The sequence below is a fragment of the Somniosus microcephalus genome, chromosome 10 (genome assembly GCF_052327205.1).
Source record: "Somniosus microcephalus isolate GS21.2 chromosome 10, FLI_Smic_1.0, whole genome shotgun sequence".
In the NCBI taxonomy this organism is placed as follows: domain Eukaryota; kingdom Metazoa; phylum Chordata; class Chondrichthyes; order Squaliformes; family Somniosidae; genus Somniosus; species Somniosus microcephalus.
In genome coordinates this window covers 95,690,666-95,707,998 of record NC_140996.1, presented here as the reverse complement: position 1 = coordinate 95,707,998, position 17,333 = coordinate 95,690,666, and the positions used below count along the sequence as shown (strand labels likewise).

The following is a 17,333-nucleotide window of genomic DNA, read 5'->3' as shown; positions in this document are numbered from 1 at the left end:
AAAAAAGGGGGGGGGTCGCAATATTGGTAAAGAAACAATTACGGCTGTGAGGAGGTATAATATTTTAGAAGGATCATCAAATGAGTTCTTATGGATTGAACTGAAAACCAAAAAAGGGGCAATCACACTGCAGAGGGAGACAGAAGAGCAAACATGTAGGCAAATTTCTGAGAAGTGCAAAAGCAATAGGGCACTCATAGCAGATTTCAACTACCCTAATATTAACCGGGATAGAATCAGTATAAAAGGTATAGAGGGTGCAGTATTCTTAAAATGCATTCAGGAAAATGTTTTCAACCAGTACGTAGCAAGCCCAACAAGAGAGGGGGTGGTTCTGGACTTGGTTTTAGGGAATGAAGCTGGGCAGGTGGAAGGGATATCGGTGAGAGCGCATTTTGGTCATGATCATAATTCAGCTAGATTTAGTGTAATTATGGAAAAGGACAAAGATAGACCAGGAGTCATAGTTTTCCATTGGGGAAAGGCCAAGTTTACTAAGCGGAGATGTGACTTAGCAAAAGTGGACTGAAAACAGCTACTTGAAGGTAAATCAGTGTCAGAGCAGTGGAAGGCATTCAAGGAGGAGATAGTTAGGGTTCAGAGCAAATATGTTCCTACAAAGAAAAAAGGTGGGACTCCCAAATCTAGAGCCCTCTGGATGTTACAGGGTAGAAGGCAAAAAAGGGAAGCTTATGTCAGATGCTGAGAGCTAAATACTGCAGAAAGTCTAGGAGTACAGAAAGTGCAGGGGTGAAATTAAAAAGGAAATTAGGAAAGCAAAGAGAGGGCATGAAAAATATTGGCAAGTAAATTCAAGGAAAACCCAAAATGTTTTATAAATACATAAAGAGCAAGAGGATAACTATAGAAAGAGTAGGGCCTATTAAGAGACCAAAAAGGTAACCTGTGTATTGAGGCGGAAGACGTGGGTATGGTTCTTAATGAATATTTTGCGTCCGTCTTCACTAAAGAGAGGGCCGATGCAGACATTGTAGTTAAGGAGTGTGAAATACTAGATGAGATAAACATAGTGAAAGAGGAAATATTAAGGGGTTCAGCATCTTTGAAAGTAGATAAATCGCCAGGCTTGGAAGAAATATATCCCAGGCTGTTAAGAGAAGCAAGGGAGGAAACAGCAGAGGCTCTGACCATCATTTTCCAATCCTCTCTGGCTACAGGCGTGGTGCCGGAGGACTGGAGGTCTGCTAACTTTGTACCGTTGTTTAAAAAAGGGATAGACCAAGTAATTACAGGCCAGTCAGCCTAACCTCGGTGGCAGGCAAATTATTAGAAAAAATTCTGAGGGACAGTATCAGTTGTCATTTAGAAAGGCACTGATCAATCAAGGACAGTCAGCATGGATTTGGTAAGTGTCTGACTAAATTGATTGAATTTTTTGAGGTAATGAGGGTCGATGAGGGTAGTGCGTTTGATGTAGTCTACATGGATTTTAGCAAGGCTTTTGGCAAGTTCCCACATGGCAGACTGGTCAGAAAAGTAAAAGTCCATGGAATCCAAGGGAAAGTGGCAAGTTGAATCCAAAATTGGCTCAGTGGCAGGAAGCAAAGGGTAATGGTGAATGGGTGGTTGTGAGACTGGAAGGCTGTTTCCAGTGGGGTTCCGCAGGCCTCAATACCAGGTCCCTTGCTTTTTGTGGTATATAGCAATGATTTAGACTTTAATGTAGGGGACATGATTAAGAAGTTTGCAGATGATGCAAAAATTGCCGTGTGGTTGATAGTGAGGATGAAAGCTGTAGACTGCATGAAGATATCAATGGACTGGTCAGGTAGACAGAAAAGTGGCAAATGGAATTCAATCCGAAGAAGTGTAAGGTAATGCATTTGGGGAGGGCAAACAAGGCAAGGGAATGCACAAAAAATGGTAGGATAGTGAAAAGCATAGAGGAACAGAGGGACCTTGGAGTGCATGTCCACAGATCCTTGAAGGTAGCACGACAGGTGGTTAAGGCAGCATACGGGATACTTTCCTTTATTAGCCAAGGCATAGAATAAGAGCAGGGAGGTTATGCTTGAACTGTATAAAATACTAGTTAGGCCACAGCTAGGAGTACTGCATACAGTTCCAGTCACCACATTATAGGAAAGATGTGATTGCACTAGAGAGGGCACAGAGGAGATTTACGAGGATGCTGCCAGAACAGGAGAATTTTAGCAATGAGGAAAGATTGGTTAGACGGGGTTGTTTTCTTTAAAACAGAGGAGGCTGAGGGGAGACTTAATTGAGGTGTATAAAGGGGCCTAGAGTGGATAGGAAGGACCTATTTCCCTTAGCAGAGGGGTCAATAACCAGGGGTCACAGATTTAAAAGTAATTGGCAGAAGGGTTTGAGGGGAGTTGAGGAGAACTTTCTTCACCCAGAAGGTGGTGGGGGTCTGGAACTCACTGCCTGAAAGGGTGGTAGAGGCAGAAACCCTCATCGCATTTAAAAAGTACTTGGATGTGCATTTGAAGTGCCATAACCTACAGGGCTACGGATCAAGAGCTGGAAAGTGGGATTAAGCTGGCTATCTCTTTTTCGGATGGCACAGACACAATGGGCTGAATGGCCTCCTTCTGTGTCGTAAATTTCTATGATTCTATGAGATGGGGTGGTAGTTTGCAAAGACAGGGGCATCAAGGGTGTTTTTTTGAGGAAAGGGTTGACAATGACTGTTTGAATGGGGGGGTAACAGTAATTGGAGAGGAAACCATTTACAATGTCAGCTGGTATGGGGGCCAGGAATGGAAGTTAGGTGATCAGCAGTTAGTGGAATGGGGTTTAGAGGAGCAGGGTCGGATGGGCACAATGAGCTTGGAGAGACAATGGCAGAAGATAAGAGAGAAGCTGGAGAAAAACCACAGGTTCAGGTTTGGGGCAGGGGGGGAACCTTAGGGGAAGTTCGGCTTGGTGGGCAAGGGGAAGCAGGAGGGATGCAGCAGTCAACTGAACAGTTGGTTTTAATCTTGGTGCCAAAAAATTCCGAGCTCCTCACATTGTTGGAGGCAAGGGCAGAGGAGAGAGGTGTTTAAGGAGACATTTTGTAGTGTAGAAGAAGAGGTTATCTTTGTAATCCACGTTGCTTCTGGAGTAGTGAATAGTTTTGGAAGAGGAGAGCAAGGCCCAATAGGTCTGGATGTGGCCCAGCCAGATCTGGCGGTGGATTCCTAAACCAGCTGCTCGCCAGAAATGTTGAAGTCTGTGCCCTTTGGACTTGAGGGAGCCACCAGGGTGGGAGAGAGAAGGGTTTTACTGGAGACAAGGACACCAAAGGCAGGGGTGAGGTAATGTTTAAGCAGCTCAACAGCTGAAATATTGTTGCAAATGGGGGCAAAGATTAGACAGTTGGGAGATTGAGTGTGCAGTTTTAAGTGACTCGGAAGAGTTTTTTCCCCAGGGGTAGACACAGAGGAATTGGAGTTGGAAGGGGATAGGGGGTCTGGGGGGTGAGGGATACAAGGAAGTGATCAGAGGTGGCCTTGCCTATGATTGAGGCAATAGGATTATAGAGGAAACAAAGGTTGGGGAAGTGCCTGCCTCAAATGGACAGACACCTTATTTCAATATTAACTTGGCAGGCCTGCACGCAGGTTTCTGCAATTCTGGTGTGCAGCAAAAGCGTGATATAAAGACCAGTTTGCATCAGTGTCAGTCTCCACAAGCAATTTAGGCATTACACTCTAAGCCTGAGGACAGACAGCTAAAAAAGTCATTTTGAATATATCTTGCTGATGCCTTTACATATAATTACCCATAATTCATGAAGCTTTATCTATATTTCAGTTAAGTTTGATAGGAAACAAAATCAAGTAACTATACCTAGTAGCAGATAGAAGTAACAATACCAAATATAGTAACAATACCTTGTAGAGGATAGCAGCCGACTTGAGGAGAAGATGGACATACTGGTGAAATGTGCAGACACATGGCAGATGAAACATAATGCAGAGAAGTGTGGTGATGAATTTTGGAAGGAATATTGAGGAGAGGCAATATAAACTAAATGGTACTATTTTAAAGCAGGTGCAGGAACAGAGACACCTAAAGGTTCACATACACAAATCTTTGAAGGTGGCAGGACAAGTTGATAAGCCCGTTAATAAAGCTTACAAGATCCGTGGCTTCATAAATAGAGGCATAGAGTACAAAAGCAAGGTTAGTGCACCTTTATAAATCACTGGTTAGGCCTCAGCTATAGTGTGTCCAATTCTGGGCACCACATTTTAGGAAGGGTGTCAATCCCTTGGAGAAGGTGCAGAGGAGATTTACTAGAATGGTACCAGAGACTAAGGACTTCAGTTATGTGCAGAGACTAGAGAAGCTAGGATTATTCTCCTTGGAGCAGAGATGGGTAAGGGGAGATTTAACAGAGGCACTCAAAATTATGAGGTTTTTTTTAAATATAAAGTAGATAGGGAGAAATGGTTCCCACTGGCAGAAGGGGCAGTAACCAGAGGACACAGATTTAAGATAATTGGCAAAAATTCCAGTGGGCAAATGAGGAGTCATTTTTTTAATGCAGTGAGTGAGTTGTTATGATCTGGAATGCACTGCCTAAATGGGTGGTGGAAGCAGATTCAAAAGCAACTTTCAAAAGGAAAATGGATATATACAGAAGAATTTGCAGGTCTATGGGGAAAGAGCAGGGGAGTGAAGCTAATTGGAGAGGTCTTACAAAAATCTGGCACAAGCACGATGGACCGAATACCCTCCTTCTGAACTGTATGATTCCAGTTGTTTATGAGAGGGCGAGAGAAAGAAAGAGCTACAGAGAGATGCACACACAGAAACAGAGGGACAGAGAAACAGAATCAGAGTGGGGAAACCAGAATTGGCACAAAAAGAAAGACAAAGCAGAACAGAGGAGAGAAAAGAAAGACAAGACATACAGAGAAAAAGGAGGGTGAAATACAGAAGAAAACAAGTGAGGGAAAAGAGAAAGACACACACGGGCAGAGAGAGCAGGCACTTAAGGCTCCAAAATGTCTCCTTTAGGGCCGCTGCGCATACATGGGCTGTCTTTAACTCTCACTCCCACTTTTCACATGCGCAACAAGTCCTTTTCAGGTGAAACTTTTCAATAATAAGCTGCCTGACAATGATGAACCTTTGTATTTCAATGACTTTCCTGACTGAGGCTTAGAAATATGCCACTTCAACTTTCAGAGCAGACTTTTTTGAGTTCTGATCAAGACGCATCCCTCAATAGAGTCCCTGATTTAGAAGACACACTTTATTTTGCGCATGTGTATGTATTATTTCATATAATATATATGGAAGAAAGGGACGTGAGAGAGAGAGATGCTGCACGCAACCCTGGAAAAAAATCATAGGGGCATTAAATAAGTCTAAGTCAGAAGGTTGTGGGTTCAAGTCTCACTCCCGGGGCTTGAGCACATAAAGCTAGGCTGACACTCCAGTGCAGTGCTGAGGGAGTGCTGCACTGTTGGAGGTGCAGTGTTTCAAATGAGACATTAAACCGAGGCCCCGTCTGCGCTCTCAGGTGGACGGAAAAGATCCCATAGCACTAGATTATCTGGTCATTATCACATTGCTGTTTGTGGGATCTTGCTGTGCGCAAATTGGCTGCTGTGTTTCCCACATTACAACAGTGATTCCACTTCAAAAGTACTTCATCGACTGTAAAGCGCTTTGAGACATCTGGTGGCCGTAAATGGCGCTATATAAATGCAAGTCTTTTTATAAGAGTGTGATTTTTTCCATATTCTTTGAACACTTATGTTTAATCGTTATAATATAGGAAAAAAGGCTGTTTGACTGACAGTCACAAATCATCCAATTGGGCAACAGTCTTTTTGCTTTCCAATTGATGTGGGAAGGCGATGTGCCGAGAGGATGGACATGTTTGCTGACCAATGGTGGGAGCGGGGCAATTGGAGGCAGGAGGTCATGTGAGGAAACCTCCAGGAACACATCCAACCAGAGTTAGCAACCCTAATGTCGAGTGAGAAAAAAAGAGAATGAATGAGAGGCTCAGGAATGAACAACCACGGAAACAGTGGAAAGACTGTCAGAAGAAAAAAAACAAAGAAAAAAGTTGTTTATCTTGTGAAGCTATACCAAAACTCCAATCAAATACAGGGAATTAAGGAATAACTGTTTTTCCTTCAGACAGTTTAACAAACCATGAGCAACAATCATCTGTACTCTGTGCCTATTCAGTGTTGCAAAATGAGCAATGGAAATTTCATTGTTGCAGTCCAAATCCCTTCAGAATATCTGTTGGATAAATATTGGTTGTCTTCAGAGAAAGGCTGGACCTTCTTCCCACCCACTCTCCAGCTTTTTTTTGTCTTAAGTTGTTTGTAAACGGTGTATCAATGGGACGAATTATAACCTTAAAAAATGGGTGAGTTGGGGGCTTGGGGGTAGCTGAAGTGTTAAAAATCAGAATCCCGACCTGAATCAGCCTCCAACCCGCCCACTTCCGGTTTTAACCGAGGCGGGACAGGGGCAGCTGCCAAGAGGTAGGCCGTCTATTTAAATATTATAATGAGGCTGGTAGCATTTTTAACTTCCATTTTGTGTTCAACTGGAGATGGCCGGGTTTGGCACACCTCATAAAACTTGCCAGTTACAGCAAGGCGAGAACTGCTGGATCCAGGAGGTAAGTGCTTTTACACCTAGCTGCTGGATCCAGGGTCCCTGCCTAACCCACACCCTGCGATCGGAGACACCCCAAGCCTCCGATCACACCCCCTCCCCAGGTCACCAATGTCCCCCCCCGACCCCTCCGGCCACCAATCCCTCCATGAAGCCTCGCCCCATCCTCCGGGCTGCCTATCCCTCCATCCGACTCCGATCCCTCCATAAGGCCTCTCCTTCCCACCACCCCACCCCCTCGCCACGATGCCCCCATGAGGCCTTTCCCCCCCACCCCACGATCCCATGAGGCCTTCGATCTCCCCCATGAGGTCTCCCCCGCCACACCCCTAGCCTCTGATTTCCACCCCCCCCCCCCCGCCGCCTCCTCCAGCCCCCAATCCTCTCCAGACCTCCACCCCCCGCCCCCCCCCCCCAAATCATCCTCCGGTCCCCGACTCTTCAGGCCCACCTGATCTTCTCCCGGTCCCCAGCCCCTCGATAATCTCCTGGCATGACCCCCACATGATCCCTCCCCTCCTCTCTGTGGCCTAGTGCCACAGGCATACCCTCCCGGAGCCAGCCAGCCTCTCAATCTAGCTGGCCGCAAGTGGGCAAGAGGCTTCCCATTCAAATCAAGCCCAGCCGTTAAAGTCAGCAGAGCCTGTGGAAAACCCATTCTCCTGGGTTTCCCAACTGCCTTGGGGTACCCCCGCCATCTCCATTTAAAATTCAGCCCAATGTTTTATGATGCCCCATTACAGCAACAGCGCAGGCACTGTATGAAAAGTACGCCAGCCAAAGGGAGACCAGAGGGGGAATAATATGATAATACACTGTTTTACATGATAAAATACCGTCACCTCAAAACAGTTCATCCTCCAACTCACTGTGAGCAATGACACACGACATTTGCTAATCTAATATTTAAAGATAGAAACTGTTCAATGTAGTGGGCTCGAACAGCGTCCTTTCAACTCTGACCTGGTTTGCAAATTTAGCACAGGTAGATTTGATGAATCCCTTCTCTCTCCCAAACAGATGCAAGTTGAAACATTGAAACAAGTTCTCAATGCAGTTCAAGACAAATATTTCCCACAATAATTCACAATGCAGTCGGGAGTGGTTTTGAGACTGATGAGAAGATAAATTATTGGAACAGAACACAGGATTTGTTATTCGGCATCGAGCACTAGGTGCCAAAATGGAAAAATAAATCCATTGCACTGATTTTTCTTGATTACAAAAACATTCCCACCCACTTCGATCGGGGAGAACATAACTCCTCCCCTAGAGGTAATTACTGTATGTGCCTCATTTATTCATTTTCATACTCCCTTCCTGATCATTGTGTAATAAATTCTAATGAGCTTTATGCTCCATTTGCATTACAGATTTAATCAAAACAGAGCACAGACATCCGTCAAAAGCATATCCACAAACAATTTAGAAAACCGCTCTACTATGGTTGTTTCAAGATTAGACTTTCTATCATGTTAACTGCTCTGGATGCAAGAGTCACAATAAAATTACTTTCTTTTAAAATTGATAATTTCTTTACAGTATTTCTAATTTTTAATAAACATTAGGTAACATCAAGGACAAGATCCTGTGAGTGACATGTCAATGCACACATCCGAAACATTCTCACAATGACATCACCACTTAAAATTCACAAGTCAGTTAGAACATAACTCCAAGTTCACATACTTAAATCAGGCATTTGCAGCTCTTGAATGCAGCAAATTCTAATAATTAGAGTACTTTAGTTCTGACACTTACATTTCTTTCAGCAAACTCGACTTTCACATCATCCTTGCTTGCATTCTTGATCATTATTGTGATGATAACGTGAGAATCTGTCTGATACCAATCATGTCTAAAATAAAAATGGTTAAATTGATGTTAAAAAAAATCAAGTTATTTAACAGTTGAAGGAGATGAAAGCAGCCATTAATTTCTATTTCAATTCTCTGCCAACGATGTAGGTGTGCTATCGGCAATGACAGTACGACAGCTTAATTGTACATAATATCCGTTTAACTAGTATGGTATATTATTTAGAAGATGCTTTTTGATGAGCTTATTATAACAGCAGTTAATCATGCTTTCATCCAGTGTTTCACCGAAGAATTTCAAGCATTGTCATAATACATTCAAATTTGCTTCTATGCTACGACTGCTGAATTTGTCAGCAAAGTTTCAAGTGCTGTCATCATATTTCTGAACAGAATGCCCCAACAAATGTAATGAATCAGTTTTAAATTAAAACAGATAAAACATTTTAAGTAGCAACTGCTGAGATGAAGCCTGCAAGTTGCTAAGCAACAGAACATCAGTGTCGATGATATTGAAGTTACATTTTCCTTTTGCTAGAAGTGTGAATTCTCAGATATGCATTAGTGATTGGAGGCCTGTATTCAGTGCATGCAGTCATTCCTGTTCGAACAGGAGCAAAGCAGTGATTTATAGACACTAATCTCTCATTCATCAAAAACTATTTCCTAATTTGTCATTACTGACATACTAAACATATAAAAACCTGGTTATTAACAACTTTGTCTTCTCCTGCTGTAGAAAACACAGCTTATAAATGGGCCAAATTACCTTATTATGAAGTAGCAACAAATCTGTTTAAAATCTCATTTTTTGTGGAGACTGAATTTTGGGAAAACAGGTTTGAGACAAATGGGCCATGATTAACAATTTTGAACTGTCACATATAAGCCTGTCATTTACAAAATTAACCAATAAAAATGCTATTTAAAGGAAACAAATATATATCGAGAATATAGCAGTAACAGGGAAGGAAGGGTTAACAGTACAGGTTATTAATCCCTTATCCAAAACCCATGGGGCCAGATGTGTTTCGGAATTCGGATTTCAGAACGGTAGGGGTATCTGCAGCTCTTTTTGACATTTTCACAGTGAAATTAAACACAAAATAACAAAAAATATCAGAGAGCAGCAGACGCATGCGTGACGAGTAGCAGCGCTGAGACACAACTGACGCCTCACACCTGCGTGGGTCAAGCATCGGCCATGTCGGGTCATGTTTGGCGCCACTCGGGTCATGTCGTGCGCACGAGTGACGCTCCACGAAAAAACTTTCGGTTTCCAGAGCTTTTCGAATTTCGGAATTGCGGATAAGGGATTATGGACCAGTATTTGTTGAATTATGACATGCGCGTTACAGCATGTATAACTAAGCACATTATTGGGCACACAAAGCACAGTATTAAAGATCATGGATTTGACAAACATTATCTGCATAATACAACAAATACTATTCAATTTTTTTAAAAACATAAATTGATTGAAAAAGCAGCAAAATTATGCAACGCTATTTGAATTGTTTTTATACCTTCCTGGGATGTGGGTGTTGCTGGCAAGGCCAGCATTTATTGCCCATCCCCAACTGCCCTCGAGACAGTGGTGGCGAGCTACCTTCTTGAACCGCGGCAGTCCGTGTGGTGAAGAGACTCCCACAGTGCTGAGAGGACATTCCAAGATTTTGACCCAGCAATGATGAAGGGACGGAGAACTATCTCCAAGTGAATGTTTAAGATGGTGGACGGGGTGCCAATCAAGCAGCTGCTTTGTCCTGGATGATGTCAAGCTTCTTGAGTGGTGTTGGTGCTGCACTCATCCAGGCAAGTGGAGCGTATTCCATTACACGTCCGACTTGTGCCTTGTAAATGGTGGAAAGGCTTTGGGGAGTCGAGGTGAGTCACTCGCCGCAGACCACCCAGACTCTGCCCTGCTCTTGTAACCACGGTATTTATGTGGTTGGTCCAGTTAAGTTTCTGGTCAATGGTGACCTCCAGGGTGTTGATGGTGGGGGATTCGGCAATGGTAATGCCATTGAATGACATGGGGCAGAGGTTAGACTCTCTCTTGTTGGAGATAGTCATTGCCTGGCACTTGTGTGGCATGAATGTTACTTGCCGTGGCAACAAAAGCAGGTCAAAGGCTAGGTATTCTGCAGCGAGTGTCTCACCTCCTAACTCCCCAAAGCCTTTCTACCATCTACAAGGCACAAGTAAGAAGTGTGATGGAATACTCTCCACTTGCCTGGATGAGCGCAGCTCCAACAACACAAGCAGCTCGACACCATCCAGGACAAAGCAGCCGCTTGATTGGCACCAGATCCACCACCTTAAACATTCACTCCCTCCACCTCCGGTGTACCATGGCTGCAGTGTGTACCATCTACAAGATGCACTGCAGCAACTCGCCAAGGCTTCTTTGGCAGCACCTCCCAAACCCGCGACCTCTTCCACCTAGAAGGACAAGGGCAGCAGACACATGGGAACGCCACCACATCCAAGTTCCCCTCCAAATCACACACCATCCTGACCAGAAGTATATCGCCGATCCTTCATCGTCGCTGGGTCAAACTCCTGGAACTCCCCACCTAACAGCACTGTGGGAGTACCTTCACCACACGCACTGCAGCAGTTCAAGGCGGCGACTCACCACCGCCTTCTCAAGGGCAATTAGGGATGGACAATAAATGCTGCCCTTGCCAGCGACGCCCACATCCCATAAACGAATAAAAAAAAACTTATCAGCACAAGCCTCAAGAGTGGGTCCAGGTCTTGCTGTATGCAGGGACGGACTGTATGCGGGGATGGACTGCTTCATTATATGAAGAGTTGTGAATGGACCTGAACACAGTGCAATCATCAGCGAAAATCCCCACTTCTGACCTTATGATAGAGGGAAGGTCATTGATGAAACAGCTAAAGATGGTTGGGCCTAGAACACTGCCCTGGGGAACTCCTGCAGCGATGTCCTGGGGCTGTGATGACTGGCCTCCAACAACCACAACCACCTCCCTTTGTGCTAGGTACGACTCCAGCCAGTGGAGAGTTTTCCCCCCGATTCCCGCTGACTTCAATTTTACTAGGGCTCCTCAGTCAAATGCTGCCTTGATGTCAAGGGCAGTTACTCTCACCTTACCTCTGGAATTCAACTCTTTTGTCCATGTTTGAAACAAGGCAGTAATGAGGTCTGTAGCAGGGTGGTCCTGGTGGAATCCAAACTGAGCATCGGTGAGCAGGTTATTGGTAAGTGCCGCTTGATAGCATTATTGATACCCCTTCCATCATTTTGCAGATGATTCAGAGTAGACTGATGGGGCAGTAATTGGCCGGATTTGATTTGTCCAGGTTTTTGTTGATAGGACACTCTGGGCAATTTTCCACTTAGTCGCATAGATGCCAGCGTTACAGCTGTACTAGAACAGCAAGGCTAGAGGCACGGCTAGTTCTTGAGCACAAGTCTTCAGCACTGCAGCTGCGATGTTGTCGGGGCCCATAGCCTTTGCTGTATCCAGTGCAATCAGCTGTTTCTTGATATCACGTGGAGTGAATCAAATTGGATGAAAACTGGCTGATGCGATGGCAGGGACCTCAGGAGGAGGCCAAGATGGATCATCCACTCAGCACTTCCGACTGATGATGGTTCCAAACGCTTCAGCTTCGTCTTGTGCACTCGCGTGCTGGGCTCCGCCATCATTGAGGATGGGGTTGTTCATGGCGTCTCCTCCTCCCGTTAGTTGTTTAATTATCCACCATCATTCATGACTGCTTGTAACAGGACTGCAGAGCTTTGATCTGACCCGTTGATTGTGGGATCGTTTAGCTGTATCTACAGCATGCATGTAGTCCTGTGCTGTAGCTTCACCAGGTTGGCACCTCATTTTTAGATACGCCTGCTGCTGTTCCTGGCATACTCTTCTACACTTCTCATTGAATCAAGGTTGGTACTCTGGCTTGATGATAATGGTAGAGTGAGGAATATGCCGGACCATGAGGTTATAGATTGTGATAGAATACATTCTGCTGTTGCTGATAGCCCACAGTGCCTCAAGGATGCCCAGTTTTGAGCTGCTTGATCTGTTACGAATCTATTCCATTTACCACAGTGGTAGTGCCACACAACACGATGGAGGGTGCCCTCAGTATGAAGATGGGACTTCCTCTCTACAAGGACTGTGCGGTGGTCATTCCTACCAATACTGTCATGGACAGATGCATCTGCAACAGGTAGATTGGTGAGGACGAGGTCAAGTAGGATTTTCCACTCGCGTTGGTTCTCTCACCACCTGCCGCAGGCCCAGTCTGGCAGCTCTGTCCTTCACGACTCGGCCAGCAGTGGTGCTACTGAGCCACTCTTGATGATGGACATTAAAGTCCCCCACCCAGAGTACATTCTGTGCCTTTGCTGCCATCAGGACTTCTTCCAAGTCGTATTCAACATGGAGGAGTACTGAATTGTCAGCTGAGGGAGGGCAGTAGGTGGTAATCAGCAGGTTTCCTTGCCCAAGTTTGATCTGATGCCATGAGACTTCATGGAGTCTGGAGTCAATGCTGAGGACTCCCAGGGCCACTTCCTCCCGACTGTATACCACTGTGCCGCCACCTCTGGTGGGACACCCAGGGATGGTGATGGAGGAGCCTGGGTCATTGCCTGAAAGGTACGATTATGAGAGTATGACTGTCAGGCTGTTGCTTGACTTGTCTGTGGGACAGCTCTCCCAATTAAATGCTTATATAATTATATACATCTAATTGAAAACCTGATTGACTCTCCTAAAAGCACTCCATTTGAGAAGTGGTAACAATTTGAAAAAGTAAAGATGCAACATAAAGACTGGTACCTCAGTCAAAGTAGTAAGTTTACAACAGGCAACAAACAATTGTTACAACATATTGCACTACTAGGTTGCAGATTATGCACAGACAATATGTATATGCCAATGTAAGAGGGCTCTAAATGAACAAAAAAAACATTTTCAACGAGTGAAAGCATACCACAAATGTTTGAGACAAAATAGGTTGCATCCTATTGTAAGCAGGTGCTTTCAAGCTCTAGAATTATTGATTAGAACCAGATCAGAAAGTCTATTATCTAAAAGATCAATAAACACTGTTAAGATGGAACCAACCGTCCACAGCACACCAATTTTGTACAGAAACATAGGAGAATATCCTCCTCCCAGTCAAACAAATTAAAGATAAATTTCATGGTCATGACCATCCTGCCATTATACTTCAATCTTACTCATATAGGGCAGAAGAGCATGTTTTCGTAACGGTGTGGTTCTGGAACAAGAAGTTGACTGAAAAGGGGAACTTTAAAAAAAAAATTGTAACGCAGGCAATCTTTTATAGTAAATTTTACATTTGTGACAATTGTTCTACCTTAATGACCATAGTTTAAGCTTTTCAAAATATGTGGAGATATTAATCTTTGGATTCTAAAGCAAACATTTTCTTTTTATTTCAAGCTACAAAGCTAGTCATTCTTAATATTCAGTAACAGATTCAATCTTTCAATACTGAATGCCCTCCACATTTAGAAAAACAGCGAGAGTTCGAGAATTACACAAGTAATTTTCTGTATTTTTATGCAAATTATAAAAGTTGAAATGGAGGAAGTTACAAACATCTAATTTACAGCATTCTCAAAATAAAATCTGCATTTTTATTTCTGGTGGAGAAACTACAGACTTCACAGGTGCATTTTTCATATAAAACATTCTACCACTTTTTGGAAATTTAACACAAACCTTATTCATTGCTTATGAGTATTTTATTGGATCAAGCCTTCCAAACAATAATGCATCATCTTTTCCCTAATCAAAGTTGGCTCTTGATATTCAAAGGCATGGTCAAGATAAAAGATTAGCCCACTCTTGAAATCCAGTTCTTTCTTAATCTTTGGAATTCTCTACCCCGTGGATGCTCAGTCGCTGAGTATATTCAAGACAGGGATCGCTACATTTTTGGATATTAAAGGGAACCAAGGGATATAGGGATAGTGCGGGAAGGTGGAGTTAAGGTAGAAGATCAGCCATGATATTATTGAATGGCGGAGCAGGCTCGAAGGGCTGAGTGGCCTAATCCTATTCCTATTTCTTATGTTCTATTACGAATAATTTGAGTTGAGGGGCGAGTGTGGTGGGCAATTCCTATTCTGCTCAGTTGTCAATCTGGGCCAAGTGCAGAGAGACTATCTTCCATGGGGAAGATGGCAGGAAAACTGGGAGAATTGTCCTGGGGGCATATAATGTTGCCTCGGAGCATGATGTGTGCTCATCCTGTCACAAGCAGAGGCATGAAGGCAGGTGGCCTTCAAAGAGTGGCCTTCTTTGATCTCACAAAGGCCTTCGACACGGTCAACCGTGAGGGATTATGGAGTGTCCTCCTCAAACTCGGCTGCCCTCAAAAGTTTGTCACCACCCTCGGCCTGCTCCACGACGACATGCAAGCCGTGATCCTGACCAACGGTTCCACCACAGACCCAATTCACGTACGAACCGGGGTCAAGCAAGGCTGTGTCATCGCACCAACGCTCTTCTCAATCTTCCTTGCTGCAATGCTCCATCTCACCCTCAGTAAGCTCCCCACTGGAGTGGAGCTAATTTACAGAACAAACGGGAAACTGTTCACCCTCCGTCGCCTCCAGTCCAGATCCAAGGTCGTCCCATCCTCTGTCGTCGAATTACAGTATGCAGACGATGCTTGCGTCTGCGCTCACTCGGAGGTCGAACTCCAAACCATCGTAAACACCTTCACCGAAGCATACGAGAGCATGGGCCTTACACTAAACATCCGTAAGACAAAGGTCCTCTACCAGCCTGCCCCCGCCACACAGTGCTGCCCCCGATTATCAAAATCCACAACAAGGCCTTATCAAAATCCACAACATACCTCGGGAGCCTACTGTCAACAAGGGCAGACGTCGACGACAAAGTCCAACACCGCCTTCAGTGTGCCAGTGCAGCTTTCAGTCACCTGAGGAAGAGAGTGTTTGAAGACCAGGACCTCAAACCCGGCACTAAGCTCATGGTCTACAGGGCAGCAGTGATACCTGCCCTGCTGTATGCCTCCGAGACATGGACCATGTACAGCAGGCACCTCAAAGCACTGGAGAGGTACCACCAACGCTGCTTCCGCAAGATCCTGCAAATCCATTGGCAGGATAGGCGCACCAACGTCAGTGTTCTTGCTCAGGCCAACATCCTCAGCATCGAAGCTCTGACCATGCTCAATCAGCTCCGATGGACGGGTCACATTGTCCGCATGCCCGATACGAGACTCCCAAAACAAGCGCTCGACTCGGAGCTCCGGCACGGCAAGAGAGACCCAGGTGGGCAGAGGAAATGCTTCAAGGACACCCTCAAAGCCTCCTTGAAAAAGTGCAACATCCCCACCGACACCTGGGAATCCCTGGCCCAAGACCGCACAAAGTGGAGGAGAAGCATCCGGGAAGGCGCCGAACACCTCGAGTCTCTTCGCCGGGAGCAAGCAGAAGCCAAGTGCAGGCAGCGCAAGGAGCGCACGTCAACCCAAGCACCCCACCCACCCGCCCATCAACCACCGTCTGCCCCACCTGTGACAGAGACTGTAGGTCCCGCATTGGACTAATCAGTCACCTGCGAGCTCATTTTTAATGTGGAAGCAAGTCATCCTCGGTTCCAAGGGACTGCCTAAGAAGGCGGCGGCGTCAGGTGAAGAGAGAGATCAGGGGATAACTTGCATTTAAAAAATTACGTAAAATATTTAATCGAAGACTGAATTTTCACTTACTAGAGTTAAAAGTTTTGTATGTAAAACATTTAATACAAGACACTATGGTGATACAACTTCTATCCTAGCCCACACGCCATGTCCCCTCAGACTCTACCATTGGATCAATTACTGCTCTTCACCTCATTTCCTCCCAAAATGTCTGCTCACTCGCCAACAAGACCCTTGCTATCCACAAGCTTATTGTGGATCATCGTATTGACATAGTCTTGCCTTGGACTGAAACTTGGCTCATAGGTGTCCCTTGCCAAAACCTTCCCACCTGGCTATACTCTGCACCATTTGCCTGCCCAAAACACCACACTGGCAGCATGCATCTCATCGCCATGCAAGTTGTAACTTAGTCTCTCTCCCTACTCCTCTTATACCTTCGTCTCCATCGAGCACCCCTATTCAATGTTTCACCTCTAAAATTCTTGTCATCTCCTGCCCCTTCCCCTAAGGCCAACATGAGTTTCCCCAAATATATCCTTCCTACTTTCTTCCTTCAATCTCTGCACTTAGTAATTTTGACCTTTATCTCAGTTCCTCTTGCCCAATTTTCTTTAAGTTTACCAACCTCCTGTCCTCTCTAAACCTCTACCCCCGTATAAAATCTCATTCATATTCACAGCCATCCCCTGCAGTCTGGTTCTTGCTAGCTGATGATTACAAATGGCTCCTCCTCTTCAGGCACTGTTGCTCTCCTTTTCAAAACAGTCATAATACCCCTCTTCAAAAAAGTAAAACACCTTCAACCCTCTGTCCTAGCTGACTCCCATCCCATCACCAACTTCCTTTTCGTTTCAAGGTCACTAAATAAGCGTTGCTTTCAAAATCCGTGCTCATCTTTCTCCTGCAAATCCCGGTTTGAATATCTCCAATCGGGTTTCCACCCCTTGGCCCTAACCCCCAAGTCATGAGCATCCCATGTGACTGTGGTCACGGTACATTACTTCTCTCAAGTCTTTTCTGCAGCTTTTCACAGGCGACTAAGTTGGCCACACCATCACCCTCTCTTTTTTTGTCCAGTTCCATGGAACTACCTTTACTCAGGGTTCCAGTCTTAGCTAGCTAACTGTATCCAAAGCATCTCTAGCAACAGCTTCTCTTCTAACCTCTGTATTATCATCTCCACAATTCACAAGA

At 44.9% G+C, this 17,333-nt stretch overlaps 1 protein-coding gene across 1 annotated transcript in view; it reads right to left on the bottom strand.

The window, feature by feature from the left end:
* Nucleotides 1–17,333, bottom strand: part of sugt1 (SGT1 homolog, MIS12 kinetochore complex assembly cochaperone) — a 258,577-nt gene that overhangs the window by 116,276 nt on the left and 124,968 nt on the right. Inside the window, exon 9 of the mRNA XM_085998646.1 lies at nt 8,386–8,482. Within this exon, the coding sequence (XP_085854772.1) occupies nt 8,386–8,482 (97 nt within the window). The remainder of the gene's footprint in view (nt 1–8,385; nt 8,483–17,333) is intronic.